Source organism: Octopus sinensis, linkage group LG1, assembly GCF_006345805.1.
Source record: "Octopus sinensis linkage group LG1, ASM634580v1, whole genome shotgun sequence".
NCBI lineage: Eukaryota > Metazoa > Mollusca > Cephalopoda > Octopoda > Octopodidae > Octopus > Octopus sinensis.
Genome location: NC_042997.1, coordinates 146,112,854 through 146,137,579, shown reverse-complemented (window position 1 = coordinate 146,137,579; position 24,726 = coordinate 146,112,854). Strand labels below are relative to the sequence as shown.

At 36.8% G+C, this 24,726-nt stretch overlaps 1 protein-coding gene across 1 annotated transcript in view; it reads left to right on the top strand.

Moving 5' to 3' along the window:
* Positions 1–358: 358 nt before the first annotated feature.
* The window catches only part of LOC115212761 (integrin beta-1), a 63,348-nt gene continuing 38,980 nt past the window's right edge, over positions 359–24,726 (top strand). Inside the window, exons 1-6 of the mRNA XM_029781431.2 lie at positions 359–604; positions 13,294–13,388; positions 17,143–17,238; positions 19,109–19,190; positions 21,499–21,630; positions 23,983–24,061. Coding sequence (XP_029637291.1) covers positions 520–604; positions 13,294–13,388; positions 17,143–17,238; positions 19,109–19,190; positions 21,499–21,630; positions 23,983–24,061 — 569 coding nt within the window. The 5' untranslated portion in view covers positions 359–519. The remainder of the gene's footprint in view (positions 605–13,293; positions 13,389–17,142; positions 17,239–19,108; positions 19,191–21,498; positions 21,631–23,982; positions 24,062–24,726) is intronic.

The following is a 24,726-nucleotide window of genomic DNA, read 5'->3' as shown; positions in this document are numbered from 1 at the left end:
CATGAGGAGCTTCCGCCTATTTCTGACTAACATTCCAGCCACAACGTCAACCCAAGACTGCAATAAGGAACATACACAGAGGTACAATAAAACCGATAAAATAGCATCTACATAATATATCTGTTGACAGAGTATTATCCATTTATATATTTTATGAGTAAACCACGAAAATATTCACTAAAAATTCGATATGTCCAATAGTTTTTTGGGGTTTTTTTTTAAGTGTAGCTAAATATAACAAAAATCAGACGCGCATTTCAAAACAGACATACTTGAAGTTGCACAGGATGTTAAATTAAGTATTATAAAATACGAGCCAAAAAAAATGCGCATGCGCCTGCTTGCAGGTGCATGAACGGAAATATAAACGAATAATGTGAAAAATAGAGAAGGCTCTTGAATAAATTTAAGTATATCACTTAAGATTTTTATAATAGAGATTTGTCATCAGATTCAAAGGCAAAACAACGCACCCACAGTACTTAGGTCTGTAGTGTTCTTGTTTTGCTACTTGCTAATATGGCAACGCAAATGCAAAATGTATACTACACGAAGTTCTTTATATTGAGTATATATTGTTGGATATTAGTTGCAAGCCTTTCAGGTTGGTTAACTCTCGTTGTTATTATCATTTTTCTCATTGTTGCTGTTGTTATTTTTATTATTGTTATTGTTGTTGTTGCTGTTGTTGTTGTTGTCGTTGTCGTCGTCATCGTCGTCGTCGTTGTTGTTGTTCTTGTTCTTGTTCTTGTTCTTCTTTTTCTTGTACACTGCTTCATTTCACATCATATCACATTGTATTGTATAGTCCAGTTAACGTCCGCGATTCATTTGTAAACACTTTGTGGTTAATAAGAAAATCATCATCATCATCATCTTTGTTATTATTATTATTATTATTATTATTATTATTATTATTATTATTATTATTATTATTATTATTATTATTATTATATTCTAAAAAAGGATTGACCTAACTCTTCACAAAGGTAAACAGTCAGGACGAAGAGCACGATTCGATTGTAAGATATTTTATTAGTTGAACGATATTTCAACAGTACTCCTGTCTTTGTTTATTATTATTATTATTATTATTATTATTATTATATTATTATTATATTATTATTATTATTTAAGGCGGCAAGCTTGCAGAATCGCTTGCACGTTCTGAGTTGAAATTCCGCCGGGGTCGACTTCGCCTTTCATTCTACGCACTGGAGTTGATGCAATCGACTTAATCCCTTTCCCCTAAATTTGAGGCCTTGTGCTTCCAGGAGAAAGGATTATTATTATTATTATTATTATTATTAATATTTTTATTATTGACTAGCCCTTACCACCAGATTATCAGGCCTTGTGGCCCGAACGAAATGCTCAGTGGCATTTCGTCCATCTTTAAGTTCTGAGTTCAAAGTCCACCGAGGTCGACTTTGCTTTTCATCTATTAGGATCGATAAAATAAGTACTAGTTGAGCACTGGGGTCAATTGATTTAGCCCCGACCCCGAAATTACTGACCTTGTGTCAAAATAGGAAACCTATTATTATTATTATTATAATTGTTGTAGCTATCGCCGTTAGACTGTGGGCTGGCAGAATCGCTGAAGCATCAGGAAAAAATATCTTGTAATATTTCTGCTGACTCTTTACATTCCACGTTCAAATCTCCCCGAGATACGCTTTACCTTTTATCTTATCGGGGTCGATAAAATAGAGTACCTGTCAAGTACTGGGATCGATTTAATCAACTATTCTACCCCCTCTAAAAATTATGTAAAATTTTAAAATTTCGTCTATTTTACAAATACCATCAATTTTAACATTCCCCCAATGTTTCTTTTATCGAATAAGCTTATTCGATAAAAGAAACATTACTTAAGTAATCAACAGTCCCTTTCAGCAACCCTGTGAATTTGCGTTAAATTTGAAATAAGATAATTACTGTTGTGGATAATATGGTACGTATTTTCTTAATGGTAGATTAAATATGACACCCGGCTAAACACGACCACTCAGTCCATGTTGCCTTTAACATCCTGTTTTAAACATTGAGGCGGCAATGTATCACGTCTTGTGATTTTCTTTGCCTCTTTTCCCACTTGAAACGGTCATGAGTGTTTTCTTGTCTTCCGTCCATCCTCTAACTGAGCTAGGTATGGCTGCGTGACAAGAAGCGTACTTCCCAAACACACATAGTTCCAGAATGACAAAAGCCTTGTGAGTGTATGAGTCAACTTGATATAGGGAAACTGAAAGAAACAATCATAAATACACACACACGCACACACATAAGCCTTAAAGATTTCTAACTCTTATTTCTAGCAATATAGGTGCTACTCAAGGCGGCGTACTGGCAGAACTGTTAGCACGCCAGGCGAAATGCTTAGCAGTATTTCGTCTGCCGCTACGTTCTGAGTTCAGATTCCGCCCAGGTCGACTTTGCCTGTCATCCTTCCGGGGTCAATTAAATAAGTACCAGTTACGCAGTCGATATGATCGACTTAATCCGTTTGTCTGTCCTTGTTTGTCCTCTCTGAGTTTAGTCCCTCGTGGGTAGTAAAGAAATAGGTATTTCTTCCAAATTTACATTCTGAGTTCAAATTCCATTGTACTAAAACACAACGCAAATACTGCGGATATACTGAAGTATTTTAAAACGCAGTATTTGAGTATCACGACAATCTACAAAAAGGTTGTTGAAGTGGCGGATGATACTGCCTTTACATCCTGATTGTAATTGAGAACTAGTTTGCTGGTCGTCCTGTGTGTGACCCTGCTAGTTTGTATGTTCGTGTGATGCTGGACAGAGAAAAAGAATAAACTCTAAACTTTAGCATAGCGTGTATCCTAAGTCATTTGACTGCAGCCAGCTTAGGAACTGCTTTGAAGGGTTTTGGTGGAACAAAATCGCTCCCAGGAATTATGTTTTTAAAACCCGGTGCATATTGTATCGCTAGGTTACGGGGGCGTAAACACACCAACATCGATTGTCAAGCGGTGGTGGGGAACAAACACAAACACACACACACACACACCACGCATACACACATATATATATAACAGGATTCTTGCAGTTTTTCTCTACCAAATCTACTCTCAAGACTTTGGTCGGGCTGAGGTTATAGTTGAAAATACTTAGTGGGACTGAACCTGAAATCATGTAGCTGGGAAGCAAATTTCTTACCACACATCCACACTTACACCTATTGTATACATTGAAATTTTAAAACGTTATCTAACCTTCGCTGCTCAATTAGATACTATAAACTTGTTGCTGGACTTATCTGAAAAGATCACATTGTTTTATGTACTTGACGAAAAAACACATATCATTTTATCACAGATGTGAATGGACAATTTTAGTTATTTATATAAGGTGTGGGCCTTGTTCCGGATTCAACAAATGTTATTATTTATTATTTTGTAAAAAAGGAAAAGAAAGGCAAAATACAAAAGCTTTCGGAAATCAGCTCATTATTGTCATTGAAGTTGGTGGCAAATCTCTCCTCGTCGTCATAGTCAGCTTCATCTATAAATATATAAATCTATGTGTGTGTGTGTGTGTGTGTGTGTGTGTGTGTGTGTGTGTGTGTGTATGTGTGTATGTGTGTGTGTGTGTGCGTGCGTTTTTGTGTGTGTGTGTGCGTGCGTTTGTGTGTGTGTGTTTAGATATTTTTCCATTTGTGTTTGTCCTTCTCCCCAGCCGTTCGACAACTCGTGTTGGTTTGCTTACGCCTCCGTAACTTAGCGGTTCGGTCAAAACAAACAATAGAATAAAGCACCAGACTCAAAACTATAACTGCAGGAGTCGATCTGTTCCTCTAAACCCTACAAGTCGATGTCACAGCATGGTCGTTGTCTAGTGACTGAAAAAGATAAGATTTTCGTTGGTGTTGCAGTGGTTTTTTTGTATTTTATTTTCATTTAGTTTTCGATACTTCAAAATTTTATGTTTGTGCTGGGGATGTTTTGTTCAAAGAATTGTTGTCGCTTACCATGCAATTTAAAGATCATTTGTTTCAAGTGTTCTCTTATTCTGAATACTTTTTCCTATGCTATTATATTTCTGTGCTCTTTGTCGCCTCACATTTTTTTTAGTTGTAGCAGTTCGTTATCGATCAAATTCACAAGTGATGTTTCCTTTTCTGTGGGTTTTCTTTTTTTGCTGTATGTTTGCTTTCCATGTCACTTAGGGGTTTTGATATTTCTATATGAGTAGGTTCACTTTTCTTCGTAACCAACATTTTTGCTGTTTATATTCTATTAATGTAGTAATATTGGTTTAAAATTTTGGTACAGGCCGACAATTTCGGGGGTTAGTTATATCGACCCCAGTGCTTCGGATCTAGTTAAACTGATTCACAAAATCAGTCCCCTTTAATTTTGCTCAGATTGCTTTCAATTTTGGTGTATCGATGCAACTCTGAATTTTCATAACGATCAACCAAATCATTTTATTTCATAAATTAAAGAATCTGATGTTATTTGAGGCATGAACAGCTTGTTATCATGACAACCGCACGCTGTGTTGTGTTTCACTTCACCCACGTCTGTGCCCCACGTTGTTATGTGTTAATTTTTCACACCACAAGATTCATTATATCCGGCCCAGCTTTTATTCTGGTCACCCACTTTGCAATCAAAATAATACACGTAGCACTTTTTAATCAATATCGTGATACGCTGTCTTTGTGATTTGAATGTTAAGTCACAGCAAATATAGCAAATGTTGTTTGCGATGTTTATACAGTTTCTTGGCATTAAGAAGGCGAATGGAATATGTGAACTTAGCACAAAATCGCACACGTACACTTCAAGCACAGTACTGACAAAGCACCGGTGACTCCATCGACTCAGTACTGACAAGCTTCAGAGACTCATTGACTCAATTAGCTGGAGTTATGATTTCACTAGGTTAGTTCTATTCATAAAAATTTTGATTAGGAGTATCATGTAAATGATTTGTTTTAAATTAAACATTTTCGTCAGTTGATATCATTAGTAATATTCAGTATTATTAGTAATATTTTCAATCTTTCACTTGAAGTCCTGAAACTTCTTCAAATTTCTCGCTCATTAAGACCAGTTTCACAGTCTCTTATATTAGGTCATCCCATAAGTAATGTCTGAATTTTGAGTACGAAAATAGTGATCTAATTTTACATTTTATCAAAATTTAATTCTGTATATAATTCTCATCATTATCTATGACTTCCTTCCATCTACTCATCAGTTCCTTAAAATTGACTTTGTAAAAATCTCTTTTGGTTTTGATGAGAAGAAAGGAGGGGTCAGTTTCGACCTCTTTGGGGATTCAGAGTACTAATCCATCTAAATGATTCAGTAAGCTTCTAAACAAATGGTAATGAGAAGGAGCGTGGTCTGGAGAATAAGTTGGGGGACGGATTTTTTACCAGCCAAGTTCTTTGATTTTTTCTAATGTAAACTTCGCAGTGTGGCGCCTTGCATTATAAAGATGAACCACCACTCCCACATGATTCGCCGAAGCAGGCCATTCATCTTCAAAGCAGTGTCCAAACATGCTAATTGTTAGTAACAGGTGTGACTAGTAATTGTTCCACTAGTTGGCAGCAACTCAAAGTGGATGACTCCAATGCAATCCCATCAGAGAGAAAAGCCTTTTTTTGCATGGTGGCCTTTTGGGGTTGTAGTTTAGCCTGTTCTAACCCTTTAGCATTCCGCTTACTCTATGAAATGTTACGTTTATTTATTCACATTGCTTTGAATTAATTATGCATTAGCTTGTAGCTTTGAGATTTCAATGAAGCGATTGTTTATTTTTAGAATGACATTGTAGGTTATGTATGAGAGACTGGATCTGGCCAGTTTAAACATAAAACAGAAAGAATAATTGGACCAGATATGGTGGGTTTAAACGCTAAAGGGTTTAGGCGGTGAGATGGCAGAATCATTAGTATGCTGGGCAAAATGCTTAGAGGTATTTCATCTGTCTTTACATTCTGGGTTGAAATGCTGCCATTGCCTGCATCATTTTACATTTTCATAAAATATAATTTTTCTTCACCACTTACTAATCTGTCCACAAATGGTGAGGTACGTTCACGAGAGTAAAGAGATGAGCAGATATCCATTCGTGATTTTCGGTTGGCTTATGTCAAATCATAGGGAACCCATTTTCCGACTTTGGGCACCTTGCCAAGATGTTGAAGATGACGGTGAACAATTGAATGACTTAAATTGAGCTTGGTTGCCAATTTTTCAACTTACACAGCATTATCCTTCTCAGGCGCTGGCAAAAGAAGCACATCATCAAATTCAAATAGGGCGTTCTATTTGTGGCCTCACTCTTAGGCTGAAATCACAATTTATGATCTTTACAAACTACCTTCTGCAAATTCTTTCGTTCAAGCATTCTTCCCCATAAACAAAATGGATATTACCGGTTGCTTCTGCTGCACTTCTCCCCTTTGTGAACTCATGAAGCATTATGTGCCCTAAATGCTCCTTCGATATATCCATCTTTGAGGGGTTAATATTAGTAATTAATTTAGTCAAATCATTCTGTTAAATGAAATCATATTAAGTTAAATGTTTCCAAATTCGTTTGATTATCAATCAATGTCACATTTTAGAATACTGTATAATTCGATAGAAATAGCATATATGATATTTCGAACATTACTTATGGTATGGCCTGATATATTACGGAAACAATAAATCTCTTACTCTTCGTCTTAACGTAGCATTGGATAACGTAGGATTGTATGCCCTTATGTTCTACCATAGTGGGCTGCTGCTGTTCCTATCTTTCTTTCCTTTCTGGCCCATGCTTTCCATTGAATTCCAAGTTGACAATACCTCATTATTCATTTTCTTATATTCCCTCTGAAATAATTTACAACATCCACTTAGCAAATCTCCTTTCACTAAGTCAACCAGGGAGCCATTATGTGGAAACTCGACTTACTAGAAATGTGTGCTAAATTTCCTTTAAATAATAGTGTTTGTACCGTATTTTTGTCTTTTTTGGGGGGGGGGGCGATAAAACAATCCTGGATGTACAGAGAAAAGAACGATCACGGCTGGAATGATTTTGATCATTAGGTAGGCTCGCTTTTTCGCGATCTGAAAGCTAAGCAACAACAAAACAGAAACACCAAAAACACCAAAATAAAAACCATTCTACATAGAAGTTTTGTGTTAATGAAATTTCATGTGATTGGAAGTGTTCTTAGAGCCTGTCTTCTGCTCTGAAGAACATTGCTTTATTCTCAGGATTTATGTCTAGGTTTTTCATTCCTCTCTACACATTCTTCCGCTGCCCTATCGAACCGTTCACACATGTTTGCTTGCCAAGTGTATTCTGATTTTTAAAGATCTCTCCTCTTGAGTTAACAGGATACCATAAATTCGTAAGCTTTAACTATTATAGCTTTCCGAATCTTTTCTAACAGTGGTTCTATAGCATTACGTATATACCAGGGTAACCCTTTTTTTCCCCCTTTTTGCTTTGTATATATCCTTCACGTATAATTAATTCTGTTTCTTCTTATTTTAAGAGCTATGTAGATTTTAATATCGTTTTCGGACTTGAACAGTGATATATTTAATATATCACCATTGCTTTTCGAGTGTTATTACGTAAGCTGAACCTATCTTTATTCCATTTCCCCATGTTTATCCTATACCTTACAATACATAAGGATCATACGTTAATAGCAAGTAAGTACTGGCTTTAACTTTCTGAAGCAATCCTATACCAAATATTCCGACATATTAAGTTTCGCTTATCTCTTTTAGATCAGTTAAGTATTTATAAACTTCTGTATCTGCCCTGTTTATTATTATTTTTACCTCGTAAATCTATCCGTTATATTCAACCAGCTTTCATCTTATATTTATTATTAAAACTTTACGCTATTAAATCCCACCTCCTGTTTTAATATTTTCTCTAAATCCAAGTCGTGTTTCTACTAAAACATCCATTTGATGTTCATTCTTTATGAACAGTTTCAATTTATCCCTTAAAGGTAAGCTATTTACTTTACGATGCTGGTCTTTAATTTCTTAACGTCCTTTGTTGAACTCCTTAAAGTATAATATACATTGCAAAAGCGAAGAAGATAAGCAATCACTCTGAGAGATCCTTCGTTGATCTATAACTTTTAACTTTTTCAGAATAGCTCAAATTTATTTTCCATATTCTCATAACCTTTAAAAACGATTTTCTTAACCTCAGTATTCTCCACAGCGTAAAGGAATTTTATTAACTTGGAATCATGGCACAATCCTTTTTATAAGCAATTCATATAATTTCAATATTTGCATGACTTTTTCTGCCATCTTGGAAATTATATTTATCTATATTTATTTATCTAACAGAAATTCGTTGTTAACACTTCAACGTTTCCTTTGGAATGTTTTCTAAGTTGGTAGTAATATACCTTGAATATCTACGCATGTATATGTGTAAAAGCTCAAAGTATAAATATATATATATATATATATAATATATATATATAATATATATATATATATATATATATGTATGTATGTGTATATATATATGTATGTAAGTATGTATGTATATATGTATGTATATATGTATATATGTTTGTATTTATATACGTATATATATATGCATATATATATATGCGTATATATATATATATATATACGCACACGCGTATGTGTGTATGAATGTGTTTATAACTGTATGTATATTTTTATTTATACGTACGTACGTACGTATCTACCCACCTCTCTCTCTCTCTCTCTCTCTCTCTCTCTCTCTCACACACACACACACACACATACACACGCGCAAACACGTGCACACAAATATAAAGTTGATATTGACTCAAATCACAGCAAAATAGAGATAAAATGTCGGAGAAGACATTACAGTTTTATGTAAATTCGACATGACCATAGATGTTTCCCATGGATTAAGTCCTGTTGGTATTCACGTGACCTTGAGCTATGTCGTTCACTGGTGGTACTGATGACATGTGATTCGATACAACCAGTTGCAAAATAGCATCATCGGTGACAAAACCAATTCCCCGACACGTTTTCCTGTTATGTAAAGTTATTAGAAACCCAACTAAATAATGTCATAAGAACGGATGATCCCAACCAACTTGCAGTTCACGACTATCTAGCAACTGTACGCGAACGTAGAAATACATTTTTAATGGTGAACTAGTGAGAACTTCTATTTTGTTTAAAAAGCTGTCTAGAAGAAGAATCTGTGGTAAAACCTGAGGATCGATCAATTTCTGTTCCCCCCAGGAAGAAAGCTGTTGAATGTGAAGATAGAGAGAATATAGTTCTTTGCTGGATCTATAGACAAGAATCAATTTCTGCGCTGGAAGGCCTTTTGAAAATAAAAACTTTAAAAGGTCCAGCGGTGATTGGCTGTACTGGAAGATACAAGTTTGACCAACTGGAAGTATGTAGCAGCAAACTTGTACGAAAGTGGCTTGGGATATTATTCACCTCTTTTTGAAACAATCGTGTTATAGGGATTCGGTAGGAACTGTTAGCGGGGACAGCATTGCTCACCTGTTTATCAGGAAAGATCAAGATATGATGGTCTCAATGAAACTTATTCGGAAATTCGCCAGCAATCCTGACAGCTATCGGTCCTTGTTCTCTGTTTGCTAGTTTCGATGGTAACCGTAAAAAGAAATTACAACTTCCCAAGACGTGGTTGTATTCAGATACGAACTATCAATAAGTTATGAATTCTGGTCAATTAAGCGTTTCACTTTGGCCGATGATTCTTTGCAATCTGTACTTTTTGTTAATCTGTTGGTGAATCGTCTCACTGGTAGAAAGGCATAATATCTTTAATTCTGAAAGTTTTGTCCCTCAAAGTTATTTATATGTTGATTCTTACGTACAACTCACTAATTTGTAAGATCATTCAAGCGCAAAGTGCAGTATTTATTTGAATAATATTACGTTTTCAGCAAATATTTGCATGTTAAAATATATACAGGTATGCCTCTGTTGTCAAAATATTACTTTGCAACTGCATGGTTTCTGGTTGAATCCTACTGTGCTGCACCTTGGGTTAGTCTCTTCTACTATAGTCCCGGGACGTTAAATGCTTTATGAGTAAATTTTTACCAAAAAACTTCACGGAGCATAAGTACTAAGGCTAATTTGTTAGACTTAAAACCCTTCAAGTTGGTGCCCCAGCATGGCTGCAGTCCAATGATTGGAATAGATAATGAATAAAAGATTAAATGTTTAAGTAGCATGAAAAGTCATTTTTCATTTTTAGATTAAATCCTTACTTGAAATCAAATTCAGAATTTACTAATTAATAAATAAATACTCTATTAGTGCGTGATACTACATAGCCCGTCTTTTTCTAGTTTGCATTTGTCTTTTAACGATTGGATGAAACTTTTCGCGACTTTTAAGTAGGCTTCTATGAACGCTTACAAAGACTTTGATATTCTTTGGATTAAAAATACAGAGAAATGCTAATATATTTTCTTCACAATCGCATTATCTTTTATGAAGTTTCCCAATTACAGTTTACTTCGCTGTTTTAATGTGGTTATTGATTAAATCCAAGGAATATTTTCTATTGATAAGTATTTCCTTTATTTTATCTTGTCTATAATTCAGTGTTGACGGATTCAAAATTATTGTGCACAGTCTCTTCGCTGTGTGGAATTTTAACTTGGGTATGCTTCGAAGGACAATATAAAAGTGGTATTTTCACAAGCCTGTAAATAAATAATGTATATAAGTTTTAGTTTTTAATTTCTAGTCCCTTTTAATCTCTTATGTATCCGAGAAAAAAGTCTAGGTCGCTGTACTCGATAGAAAACTAGAAGCGAGCGTTTATACTCTCAATGAAATCGTTTACTGCATTCGGTCGATCATGATTTTCACTTCATAAAATAAAGCACTCATCTGAAAACGTTTTCCAGTTACTCTTTCAAATAACTACATTAGCTAAGGTGGTGAGCTAACAGAATCGTTACTGCACCGGGAAAAAGACTTAGCGACATTCCTTCTGGCTTCACGTTCTGAGTTCAGATGCCGCCGGGGTCGGCTTTGCCTTTCCTACTTTCGGGGAGGGGGGATAAAATAAGTACCAGTTGAACACTGGGGTCGTTGTAATCAACTTACGCTACTTTCGAAATTGCTGGCCTTGTGCCAACATTTGAAATCAATAACTACTGAGACTATTTTCAAATGTTGGACTTCCCATTCATAAGATTTTCAAATTAAACGAACATATGTAAACGTAACAAAGTGAATAAAATTAAGTGAATAAAATTCCGGTAAAATTCTGGTTCCTTTTGGGTACCCTCCTCGTGTATATTTGTGTGTGTGTGTATGTGTGTTTGTGTGTGTGTGTGTGTGTGTGTTTGTGTGCGTGTGTGTGTGTTTGTGTGTGTGTGTGTGTTTGTGTGTGTGTGTGTTTTTGTGTGCGTGTGTGTGTGATTATATATATATATGGATTAAACAGCTTCGATTCATACATGTAATTCACATTACCTGTGTTGAGTGCTCTTCTTTCGTTTGCCCGCTCACTCGTGTGTATGTGTGTGTGTGACATCTTGTAAGAGTGCAGAATAAAACTTTCTCAATGCAGATATTAGTAACACAATGATAGGGTACTTGCAACACACGCTCACACCCTGGAGCAGAAAAGGCTCAAGAAACATCATCATCGGGAAAAAACAACAGCAACAATTAAGAAAGAGAGAGAGAGAGAGAGAGAGAGAGAGAGAGAGAGAGAGAGAGAGAGAGAGAGAGAGAGAGGACAGTATTGAGAGCAAAAGACAACTAATAGCTTGCTGCATGGATCCCAATCTTAGGATATGAATGTGAACCTGCGGGACAGACTGTAGTTTCCCTCAGGTCGTCCATATGACCCTGAAACCAGATGGGATTCTGTGATCTGAAAATATCAAGAAAATGATATTCATTGAACTTAAGGTGGCGTGGGAAGAAGGGTGTGAGCTTACCCACGAACTGAAGCGTACCAAGTGTGAGAGCCTTCTGCAGGATTGCAGGGAGAAAGGATGACAGTTATGGCTTTTCCCAGTCGTGGCTGGTTGTATGGGGGCTCCTTACCCAGTCGGCATGGTGAATGCTTACAACCATGGGAATGAGGAGAGAGAAGCGAAGGGTGGCTGTGCGGAAAGAACCTCTTGTTGGCTTTGGAAGGAGCGAGGAGAGTTATGATGGAAGCCACAAGATGAAGAGCAGTGATTTGGCCACCACTTCTGGCCTATCAAAGGGAGGGTGTTACTCTTAGAATCGAGACACCGATGAACGTTCGATACCGTCTTATGACATCAGTTCATCCTGACCAAAGCTGCATTCACTTGGATGAGTGGAAAAAGCACCTCCTTCCATCTGTTATTAACATATGTGCATATATATTTTTTTATGTATGTATGTATATATATATATATATAATGAGTGCGCGTGTGTGTATGTGTGTGTGAAGGAGCATGGCTCCATGGTTATAGCGTCGAGCTTATAGTCATGAAGTAGTGAGTTCGATTCCTGGACAGGACTATGTGTTGTGTTCTTGAGCAAAACACCTTATTTCATGTTGCTCCAGTTCAGTCAGGTGTAGAAATGATTTGCGTTACCACTGGTGCCAAGCTGTAGGGGTCTCTTGCTTTCTCTTGGATAACATCAGTTGCGTAGAGAGGGGAGAGATGGTATGCATGGCGGAGAGCTGGCAGAAACGTTAGCACGCCGGGCGAAATGCTTAGCGGTATTTCGTCTGCGTTACATTGTGAGTTCAAATTCCGCCGAGGTCGACTTTGCCTTTCATCCTTTCGGGGTCGATAAATTAAGTACCAGTTACGCACTGGGGTCGATGTAATCGACTTAATACCTATGTCTGTCCTTGTTTGTCCCCTCTGTGTTTAGCCCCTTGTGGGTAATAAAGAAATAGGTATGCATGGACAACTACTGGTATTTCATAAACAGACTTGTGCATCAGTGAGAACCTTTGTAGATACCATCTTTACCCTTAAAATATGCACAGATATATATATATATTATATATATATATATATATATATATATATATATATATATATATATAAATGGATATGTGTGTGTGTGTTGTGTGTGTGTGTGTGTAGAAATCTCATGTTGCCTCCGCCCAATTTTCCTCAACGAAATTTCGCTTGTAAGGTTCTGATAGACACAGTGTACTGGGCAATGGAATTGAACACAGAAGTAGATTGTTAAAAAGTGAACTTTTTAAACCACATAGTGATATATGAATATATTTTGTTGTTAAATTTTGCAGGTGATACCGAGGATTCTAAGCACATTTGCGAGGATCAAGAATCATGTAGGAAATGCATTACAGCGTCACCGCAGTGCTATTGGTGTACAAAAGAGGTAAGTGTATATATTTCTTTACTACTCACAAGGGGCTAAACACAGAGGGGACAAACAAGGATAGACAAACGGATTAAGTCGATTACATCAACCCCAGTGCGAAACTGGTACTTTATTTATCGACTCCGAAAGGAGGAAAGGCAAAGTCGACCTCGGCGGAATTTGAACTCAGAACGTAACGGCAGACGAAATACGGCTACGCATTTTGCCCGGCGTGCTAACGTTTCTGCCAGCTCGCCGCCTTCAAAAGAAGCAAGTGTATATTAATGTACGTTAGTAGATGTCAATGTATATTTTGTATATATTTGTAAGATGGAGTGGATCATGACCGTTGCATACCTTTCCAGAGTGATAAGACTTTGTCCAACCTGAAAATCTGAGTGCTACAGTAAGCAAAATAAATAAATGAATAAATAAATAAATAAATAAATCGATAAATAAATAAATAGATAAATAAATAAATAGGAAAACGGAGAATGGAGAGTGAGTGGGAGAGAGAGTGCAAGAAAGATAGATAGATAGATAGATGGAGAGAGAGACAGACAGACAGACAGACAGGCAGAGACAGAGACAGACGGACAGATAGACAGACAGAAGTCCAAAATTATATTATATTTCTTTATTGCCCACAAGGAGGCTAAACACAGAGAGGACAAACAAGGACAGACAAACAGATTAAGTCGACTATACCGATCCCAGTGCGTAACTGGTACTTAATTAATCGACCCCGAAAGGATGAAAGGCAAAGTCGGCCTCGGCGGAATTTGAACTCAGAACGTAGCGGCAGACAAAATACCTATTGCTTTACTACCCACAAAAACACAAAGGGGACAAACAAGGACAGACAAAGGGATTAAGTCGATTACATCGACCCCAGTGCGTAACTGATATTTCATTTATCGACCCCAAAATGATGAAAGGCAATGTCGACCTAGGCGGAATTTGAACTCAGAACGTAATGCCAGACGAAATACGGCTACGCATTTCGCCCGGCGTGCTAAAGTTTCTGACAGTTCGCCGCCCTGTCCAAAATTAGATTAGCGTGTTTAATAATTCCCAAAATAAATACAACAATAATAATATATTTAATTGTCATAAGGCCCATCAGTCAACGAACGTTCTCTGCTTTCCGCTCGACACGAGATTTCTATCATCTTTCTTTCCTTATAATTTATAGTATACGATACAATATATCTTGAACTACTACTTAACACAAGGGGGCATTGTCAGTTATCAGGATCTTAATGACCATAGTCGTCGTCATCGTCATCATCATCATCATCATCATCATCATCATCATCATCATCATCTTCTTCTTCTTCTTCTTCTTCTTCTTCTTCTTCTTCTTCTTCTTCTTCTTCTTCTCTTCTTCATCTTCTTCTTCTCCTCCTCCTCCTCCTTGTTTTTCTTCTTCTCACCCACTTGAAACTTAGTTGCGCCTCTTTCAGGATATAGTTGCTACTACTGCTTCTGATTTTTCCGAACAGTAAAAAATGTGTCACACACACACACACACACACACACACACACACACACACACACACACACACACACACAAACACAAACACACACACGCACACACACACACACACATGTACACACACTTCACTTCCACACACATTCATATAGCGCACGTACATACACACGCGCACACACATACATACAAACTTGTGTGCGTGCGAAAATGTATGATATACCCATCCTCAAAATAATCGTCATTTTAATAACTTTGAGCAAGAATGGCTTTCGTCGTAGGACTATAAGTCACACCAAAAGCTTGATGGCCATACGGATAAGGTATTCAGCACAAACCACTCAAGTCGTGAGTTCGTATATCGCTGGTGGTGACATGTTATTTATTTACGTGATTAACGAAACATTAAACATCTTGGTTAATATTTACAATATTACCCGGAAATGTAACAAAACAAATAGTGCAACGGGTGTAAAAAGTGTAGGAAACGAATATGAAAACAAAAATGCGCGTAAAGCAACGGGTGGTGGAGAAGAGTTCGGAAAATTCATAAGATCCGAGTTTTTCCCTCATAACTTTTAAGAAAATGGGGTTTTTTAATGAAATTTCATATAAATACCTTTCAAAGGGCATACATTACGGTTATAAAGAAATGTGTGTGGAAAATCTTTTCTGAGGGGATGGGAAGAGGACTTTGGGAAAATTCACAAGACCCGATTTTTTCCCTCGTAACTTTGAGGAAAATTTATATCTCTTAATGAAATTGTATATAAATACCTTTCAAATGGCATGCATTACGGATGCCTAATGTGCCGCAAATTTCTTATTTTTCTTCGGAATAAAAGGGGCGGGGAACCGGAATTATTGGAAAATGTTTTTGATTTTTTCGATGAATGGATTACGATGACCTAATATGCCACACAACACTTTTTTTGTTTGGAAAACGTGGGCTGTTTCTTTCTTTAAAATTTCATTAAATTTTTACAAGTGCACCTTTACCATAACTAAGAATCCGAAGATTTTAAACGCATTTTTGAAGGTGAGATGCAAAACTGCATTAGCCCCCTTTCTTTACTCATATTTTGAGATAAAATTTTGCAGAAATACGCTTACTAGAGAGTGGATTACATTAGATTGAAAATTCTGACGAGTTTGAAAAGAATAATAAGTGAAAATGCTGATGTTATAAAAATTAGTGGTATCGAGGTCCGGACAGGAGAGAGAAAGAATGATACAAAATCCTTATAGAAACCACGTTAGTGTTTGTGTGTGTGTGTGAAACAAGTAAAAGTATAATATTAAAACAAAATATCTGAGTGGCTGTGTGGTAAGTAGCTTGCTTACGATTTACATGGTTCCGGGTTCAGTCCCACTGCGTGGCATCTCGGGCAAGTGTCTTCTATTATAGCCTCGGGCCGACCAAAGCCTTGTGAATGTATTTGGTAGACGGAAACTGGAAGAAACCGTCGTATATATGTATATATACATATATATATATATATATATATATATATATTATATATATATATATATATGCATGTATGTGTGTGTGTATATATATGTTTGTGTGTCTGTGTTTGTACCCCCCAACATCGCTTGACAACCGATGCTGGTGTGTTTACGTCCCCGTAACTAAGCAGTTCGGCAAAAGAACCGATTGATTAAGTACTGGACTTACAAAGAATAAGTCCTGCGGTCGATTTGTTCGACTAAAAGGCGGTGCTCCAACATGGCCACAGTCAATTGACTGAAACAAGTAAAAGAGTAAAAAAGTATACCTCTTAAAATCACTCGATATATTCATCCCAAACTGCTGATTGTGGCATATTAGGTTACCGAAATTCCTTCATCGAAAAAACGAAAACATTTTCCAATAAATCCATCTCCCTAACAGTTATGAGGGAAAAATATCGGATCTTGTGAATTTTCCGAAGTGTCCTCTCCCCACCCCCTTAGAAAATATTTTATCCACAAATTTCTTTATAATCGTAATCTATGCCGTTTGAAAGGTATTTATTTAAAATTTCATTAAAAAAAACCATTTTCCTAAAAGTTATGAGGGAAAACCTCGGATCTTATGAATTTTCCAAAGTCCTCTATCCACGCCACCCCCGTTGCTTTGCGTGCATTTTTGTTTCCATACTTGTTTCCTACACTTTTACACTCGTTGCACTATTTCTTTTAGTTTTGATTTCGGTTCCGGGTAATATTGTAAACATTAACCAGCATCTTAACTACCGCTTCGTGTATGTATAACAAATCATTCTTTAATTCTTTCAGAATTATGCCAGCATGCGTTGTAATCAGAAGGAAAAGCATATTGCCAATGGTTGCAATGATTTTAATGATCCACAGTACACAATTACATCGATTGAGGTAAATATTTTAATTGCATATTCTTTTGTTCTTACACTGTTTTACTAATTGGATGCCGTTAAACTGGTGTAGCATCTTCCAATGCTTACTCGATCATGTTGGCTTCATTATTTATTATATCACCCTGCGCGCGTAAGCGCAAGCTTTTTCTGTTTGTCTGTGTGTTTGTCTGTCTCTATGTTTGTAGTAGCTTGTCTTAGTCTGTCTGTGTGTTTGCAAAATTACTGGAAAACTGCTGAACGGATTTTCACCAAATTCGGCTGAAGTACACATTGGGTGAGTGGCTCGAACTCATTATTTTCGTTTGATTATCTTCAAAACTGGCGGACGAGTGTATCAAAATGTATATGCATAAACAATAAAAAGGGGAAATAACTCTTGATGTCATTTTGTTGAAATACGAATTCGTCTGAGAATATATTTATTAAATTTTATTTTATCTGTGTGCGCGCGCATGGTATGCATTGCCCCTCCGATGCTTTTTTCCCCCCATTCTAATATGTATTTTACGGACAGTCTTTGTCAAACTGCTAAGTTACAGTACACAACGGAACACATACACACAGTTAAACACCCCCCCCCCACATACACACACAAGTATCGTGGAGGCTGCTGGCTATAATCACAGATAAGCAAAAATTTGTATAAAAATGAAAGGGTCCCATACTGTTTATTTGTTTGCAATCAATCATTTATTTTTATCCCAAAAGGCCTAGGCTTTGACCCAAATCTATCGGAATATGAATATAAATTAAGCATCCACTTGTGGTTTGACGAATCGTAGTAGGTAACTGAGTGCAAGTGTGACATAGGATTGAAACGTGTACGTGGATGAATTATATCAAGTGTTATAAAGCTTGGTATATATATAGTATCTATTGTCAGTCATTCAGTTCATCTTTGTTGTTAATTGTTGGCATGTAAGTTTTGATTGGAATAGTTCTACAGCGATATGTAGAAAAATATTGTCAGAATAGGCACTGGTCCCGTGATTAGCTGTGAGCTTCTTAACAGAGAAATAATCTTGGGCTTTCGAATTTTCCTTTTGCAAAACTGTAAATGTGCCCTATTATTTTTTCCTTCTTCTGTGACTGTGTGGTAAGAAGTTTTCTTCCCAACGACATGTTTTCGGGGTTCAGTCCCGCTACGTGGCACCTTTGGCAAGTGTTTTCTCTTATAGCATTTGGGCCAACCAAATCTTCGGTACTTTAATTACCATATAGCTACTAAATTGTATAAATGCATGAAGCTATAGTATTAACCAACGAGAAAAAAATCATTACGATATCGCTCGACATGTTACAAAAAGTAGTCAAAATCCAGCACACTTATAAACAAAAAAAGAAAATACGCAATGTAGTCTCTGAAATAAAATATAATCAGGTTGGTCACATCTTAAACATCAGGGGTTTACTAGATCAGGGCTGCCATGTGGTTAAAGATCCACAACTACACAGTAATTATATACACCTTAAATATTTAGTTATATAATTTTAAGTTGATGTTGTATGAACCCAAGTCGGTTCTCATTGCATAGAAATAAAATAATAAGCGTGACTAGGTAGAGAAATCATAGGCTCTTTTGAAGTATTTTGAGCACGTGTTGTAACAAGAACATTATATTGTAACCCTTTAGCATTCAAAGCGGCCATATCAGGCCAACATATTCAGCCTGTTTTATGTTGAAACTGACACCAGCTCTACAATGCCATTCTAAAACTAAGCATACACATCGTCGAAATCTCTAAACTACAAGATAACGAATAATACATTCAAAACAATGTGAGTAAATAAGCATTACAGTTGACAGAGTAATCTGAAGTCTAAAGGGTTAAATATATATTCATATGCATAATCATTATTACAATAGGACGAAAAAGTCAGAGACGGTTCAACAACTAAGAAAGCAGTGGTTATGCAGCCACAGAAAATCCACCTCAGAATACGACCTCGTAAGTATACCTTCATTTAAAGATATCAGCACAGACATTAACTATCAAATGGCACCGAGTGCAAACCCACAGCGCTCCACTTTGGGTAAGTGTCTTCTACAGTTGCTTCAAGTTGACCAATGAATTTTAAGTGAAATTTAATAGTTGGAAATTGTACAGAATCACTCATGTCCTATACAGTCCTAAAGATACATACATGTATATATATATATATATATATATATATATATATATAATATATATATATATATATATACACATATCTAACATATCTATATATGGCGGTGCTCCAGCATGGCCACAGTCTAATGACTGAAGCAAGTAAAAGAATAAAAGAACATATTATATACTCTTTCTGTGTCTATACACACATATACATAATATATATACTGTGTATGCGTGTGTGATTGTGTGTGTGTGTGTGTGAGTGTGTGTGTGTGTGTGTGTGTGTGTGTGTGTGTGTGTGTGTGTGTGTGTGTGTGTGTGTGTGTGTGTGTGTGTGTGTGTGTGTGTGTGTGTGTGTTACGGGTTTTTGTGCTGATCCTCTTACTAAATTTCACTCACTATTCTCAGTCAGTGGGTATCGAAGACACTTGCTCAAAGTAGTGTACGGGGTATAATATTGCTTCGACGCGTGATCTGTTCCTAAAATAGTTTATGCCGAATACGCTCAAGCATCACCAAATTTTGACCATTTTACTATTATTAGACCAAACGTGATCTATCTATCTAAGGCAGCGAACTGATAGAATTGTTAGCATGCCTGGAAAAATGGTTAGCTGTAGTTCGTCTGTCTTTATGCTCTGAGTTCAAATTCTGCCGAGGTTGACTTTGCCTTTCATCCTTTTGGAGTCGATAAAATAAGTACCAGTTAAGTACTGGGGATCGATGCAATAGACTTACCCAATCCCCCGTAATTGCTAGTCTTGTGCGAAAATTTGAAGCCAGTAGAATCTCTATCTCTCAGTTTCTATATATGAGTGTGGGTGGGTGACATATAAGAAGGAGCGCTGAACAATTCCTGGCTTTCGGTAAAAGTAAATACAGGAGGATCAGTTAATTATGATTGTATTCAACAAATTCACACACTTCATTCAGCAATCCTTCAGCTTTTCTAAACACTGCAAGGTTGGACCTCCAACCAGGCCTTTCGCGACATCCTTAAAGTCAGGAACTTTTTAGCACCCTTTTGGATAAATACGAGAGGGTACCCAAAAGAGACTGGAATTTTGCCGGAATTTTATTTACTTAGTTTTACATGTTTACTCTTTTATCATCTTCGAAATATTCTCCATTTGAAGCAATGCATCGGTCCAGACGCGTTTTCCAATTTTCGAAACGGTGCTGGAACTCTTGCAAAGTGATATCTTTTAACACCTCCATCAATTTTTGCTTCATTCTTTTACATTTGCAAATTCCATACCGCAAGCTTTCGTCACTTCCAACTGTTCTTTCAGTTCACGACAAGCATTCAGTCGTGACTGCTTTTGATCTTCCGTGAGCAAGCGAAGCACAAATTTTGCTGCAACTATTTTCATTCGCAATTCCTCGTTCAAAAGTCATTGGCAGGGGCTCCAGGATACACCAGCCATATCAACAACTTTGTCAATTGTTTGGTGACGGTCCTCCAAGATCAGTTCATGAATTTACGTGATGTTTTCATTCGTTAGGGAGGTCGACCGTCGCCCTGAACGAGGTTGGTTCCCAAGCGACAAGTGACCATTTCTAAAGCATGAAAACCACTATTGAACTTGTGTTTTGCTCATGGTAGCGTCCTTGTAAGCTGTTTGAAGCATGACAGCTGTTTCGGTCGCCGTATTCCCCAGCAGAAAACAGAATTTCACGGAAGCACGCTGATTCTTCGTTTCAGTCACCGAAAAACGCCGGTCGGTAGACTGATAGTCGAGGGTCGCACCAAGTGGTCTCTAGCGGTAGAAGCCTAACCTGCAACGGGCCTGTCCCACGGAGAACGTCTCCAGTTACTTTTCGGTATCCCTTCATATATATCATTAATGGTGCGAAACTGAGTATTACCATTTTGGTTGATAACTGATGAAGAATTAGGGACCCTCTGTTTCTTATACATATACGTTATGTATTCGTCGTTGTTTGTTTACAATGCATTTTTCAATTATTACGTAACGGTACGCAACACACACCCCATTTATATATATATATATATAAATATATATATATAAATTATATATATATATATATATATATAATATATATATATATATATTATATATATATATATATATATATATATATATCCGTTTGAATTTAATATACGCATATCTCTTTTTAGATCAAACAGTGGAAATTCCATTTAAGTTTTACCAAACCAAAGATTCTGCCGTGGATATGTTTTTCCTTATCGATATATCAAAAACAATGGAAAAATACATTACCGAGTTAGCAAATGTTTCGATACATCTTGGTAAGCATATATATTTTTCAATAACTATTGAATTTTGAAGTACCGCAGAAGAAAACTGCTATGTCTATTTAATTATGTCTTATTGAGCTTAATCTTGCTGAATTAGACTTTGCCATTTATTCTTACGATTAAAATAAATACTACCCAGTAACTCACTCGAAAAAAATTGGAACTTCGTGCTCAGGAATAAATAATATTTATCGTTTTTTAGAGCAACAGGGAAAATGTGCATTTAATTAATATTTTAAGGCCCATGTTTTAAAATTCAAATTCTGTCGTCGTTTACTTTATGTTTCATCTTTCTAGGATTCATAAAGTAAATAACAGTGAAGCACTGGTATCATCAACATTGTGATCGACTATATCCCTTTCTCCGAGGATGTAGTCGTTCAACGGATATTAGAAATCATGTTTTCAATTATGTCCCCAACAGAGGCGGATGGCAGAAACGGTAGAGTGACAGCCAAAATGATTTGCGATATTTAGTTATGTCAAGGCGGCAAACTGGCAGAGGCGTTAGCACGCCAGACAAAATGCTTAGCGATATTTCGTCCGTCTTTACGTTCTGAGCTGAAATTCCGCTGAGGTCGACTTTGCATTTCATCCTTTCGGGGTCTATAAATTAAGTACCAGTTCCATACTGGAGTCGATGTAATCGACTTACTCTTGCCCTGTTAAAAATCTATTGGAGTCCATTTTTGTAATTCAACCTTCTGAATCGACAGAATAGTAACAGAAACATACTGGACTCAGATCTATTTGGTTGTAGTTCCCTTAAAATATTCTATTTATATGTACGTGAAAAAAGTACGCTCTAAGTTCAAATTCCACCGTAGTTAACTAACCCTTTCATCCCTTTCGAGGATGATAAAAGAACTACTAGTCGACCATTCGGATCGAAGTAATCGACAGGCCCGGTCTCCAAAATTTCAAGCCTTGTGCCTACAGAAATATTCAGTTTATATAACGGAAATGACAATTTAGCAGTCTACACTCTGACTCCAAATACTGCCGAGTTTAACTTTGCGGAACTTCTTACCGCTCTTTACGTATTGATTACAAATCCCGCTGAAATAGGCTCTGATTCTTATTCTTTCACCGACGATAAAATAAAGCACCACTCAAATACCTTATTATAACCGTCTAACCCCACTTCCACCTAAGAAATTACTGACCTTCTTCCAAAATTTGAAACAATTACTATGAAAAAAGAGGAGGCCATAAAATGTAAAAACATTGATTTCTAACAGCGGCACATGAGAATAAGTGTACGACAGAAATATAGGAGATATAATCGTCTCCACTATTTCGTTATTATTTGGTTCGACGACCCCCATATAATAAAATATAAACTCTACCAAAGGTGGAATTTAATCTGCGAATATAAAGAGCCGTAACTAGATACCACAAAGCTGCTTGACCAGAATTCTGTCACAGTTGCTAGGTTGTTACGTCACTACCATGCAAATAAGAAATATATTTCTTTATTGCCCGCAGGCCCACAGGCTAAACATATAGGGGATAAACTAGGACAGACAAAGGGATTTAAGTCAATTACCTCGACCCCAGTGTGTAACTGGTACATAATTAATCGACCCCGAAAGGATGAAAAGCAAAGTCGACCTCAGCGGAATTTGAACTCAGAACGTAACGGCAGACAAAATACCTATTTCTTTACTACCCACGAGGGACTAAACACAGACGGGACAAACAAGGAGAGACAAATGGATTAAGCCGATTATATCGACCCCAGTGCGTAACTGGTACTTATTTAACGACCTCGAAAGGATGAAAGGCAAAGTCGACCTCAGCGGAATTTGAACTCAGAACGTAGGCGGCATACGAAATACCTCTTAGCATTTTTCCCGGCGTTCTAACGATTCTGCCAGCTCGCCGCCCCTTTAAAAAATATTCTTTTCTACTCTAGGCACAAGGCCCGATGTTTTGGGGGAGTGGTGGCGGGCAGTCGATTAGATCGACCCCAGTACGCCCGGCGTGCTAACGTTTCTGCCAGCCTGCCGCCTTAAACAAGAAATGTATTACAAGCTTTTCAATTAGGCAATGGCTAATAGACATTGATGTATTTTATTGTTTATTTTTTTGAAAAAGCTACTACAAATCTTGCCTATTCCCAGTTTCAGTTAATCGAGACTAGCGCGCGTGAAGCAATTTCTCAAAGAAAAGAAATAATTGGCCTTCGTTAAACCTATGCATTGTTATTTTATTAACGTTTACCGCATCTCAATAATCTCAGTATGTTTATAGTGTTGATTAAGTATAGTCACCATCCTCCGTCTCAATACATATATTACCATTTTCTTATGTAAGAAATAATCCATTGTTTTTCACCAGTGGAAAGCCTGCAAAATATGACGGGGAGTTTCCGAGTCGGAGCGGGAGTATTTGTGGAGAAACCAGTACTTCCCTTCGTGTAAGTTGAATCAATGCTTTTATTAATATATAAATCTACCAATAAATTGTTTAATAATTTTATTAGTTTCAGTTATTGGACAGCAGCAATACTAAAACAAACAACACTGAAGGTTGTTTTAATCGATTATATTGCTACCAGTAATTTGGTAGTTATTGCTGCGATCCCGTCAAGCGACGTGGACAAGTCAAACCAAGTATAAGGGGACGTAACTACTATGATTGGCTGGAATACAAACGTATTTTCGTTAGCGAGATTTTTGTGTCTGTGTCCAACTGAGATTGTGAACTAATATTGTCCCACTTGTTGTGATTGTTGTTTGTCACTAGGTCGGCACGGGACCCATGATGAAAGATGTTCCAGTTTTATCAGTCATTTTTGATACATACACTACAAGGCCAAATGTAGTACCTCTTACGCTCATTAATTCTTGGTAGTATACTATGGTATATCTCGGGATATAACCAAAATTTTTTTGTAAATGGCTATTGATATCGATTTAGTAAAACATCTCAAATCGGTTAAGTCGATCGGACATGCGGTTCCAGCCTGAATCCCACTGTCCAGTACAATACAGAAAGTGTTCTTGCATCAAAGTCTTGAACAGACAATACCGTATGAGTAGAAATTAGCTGAAAGAACCTCTGTAGCCGCCAGTGATTGAT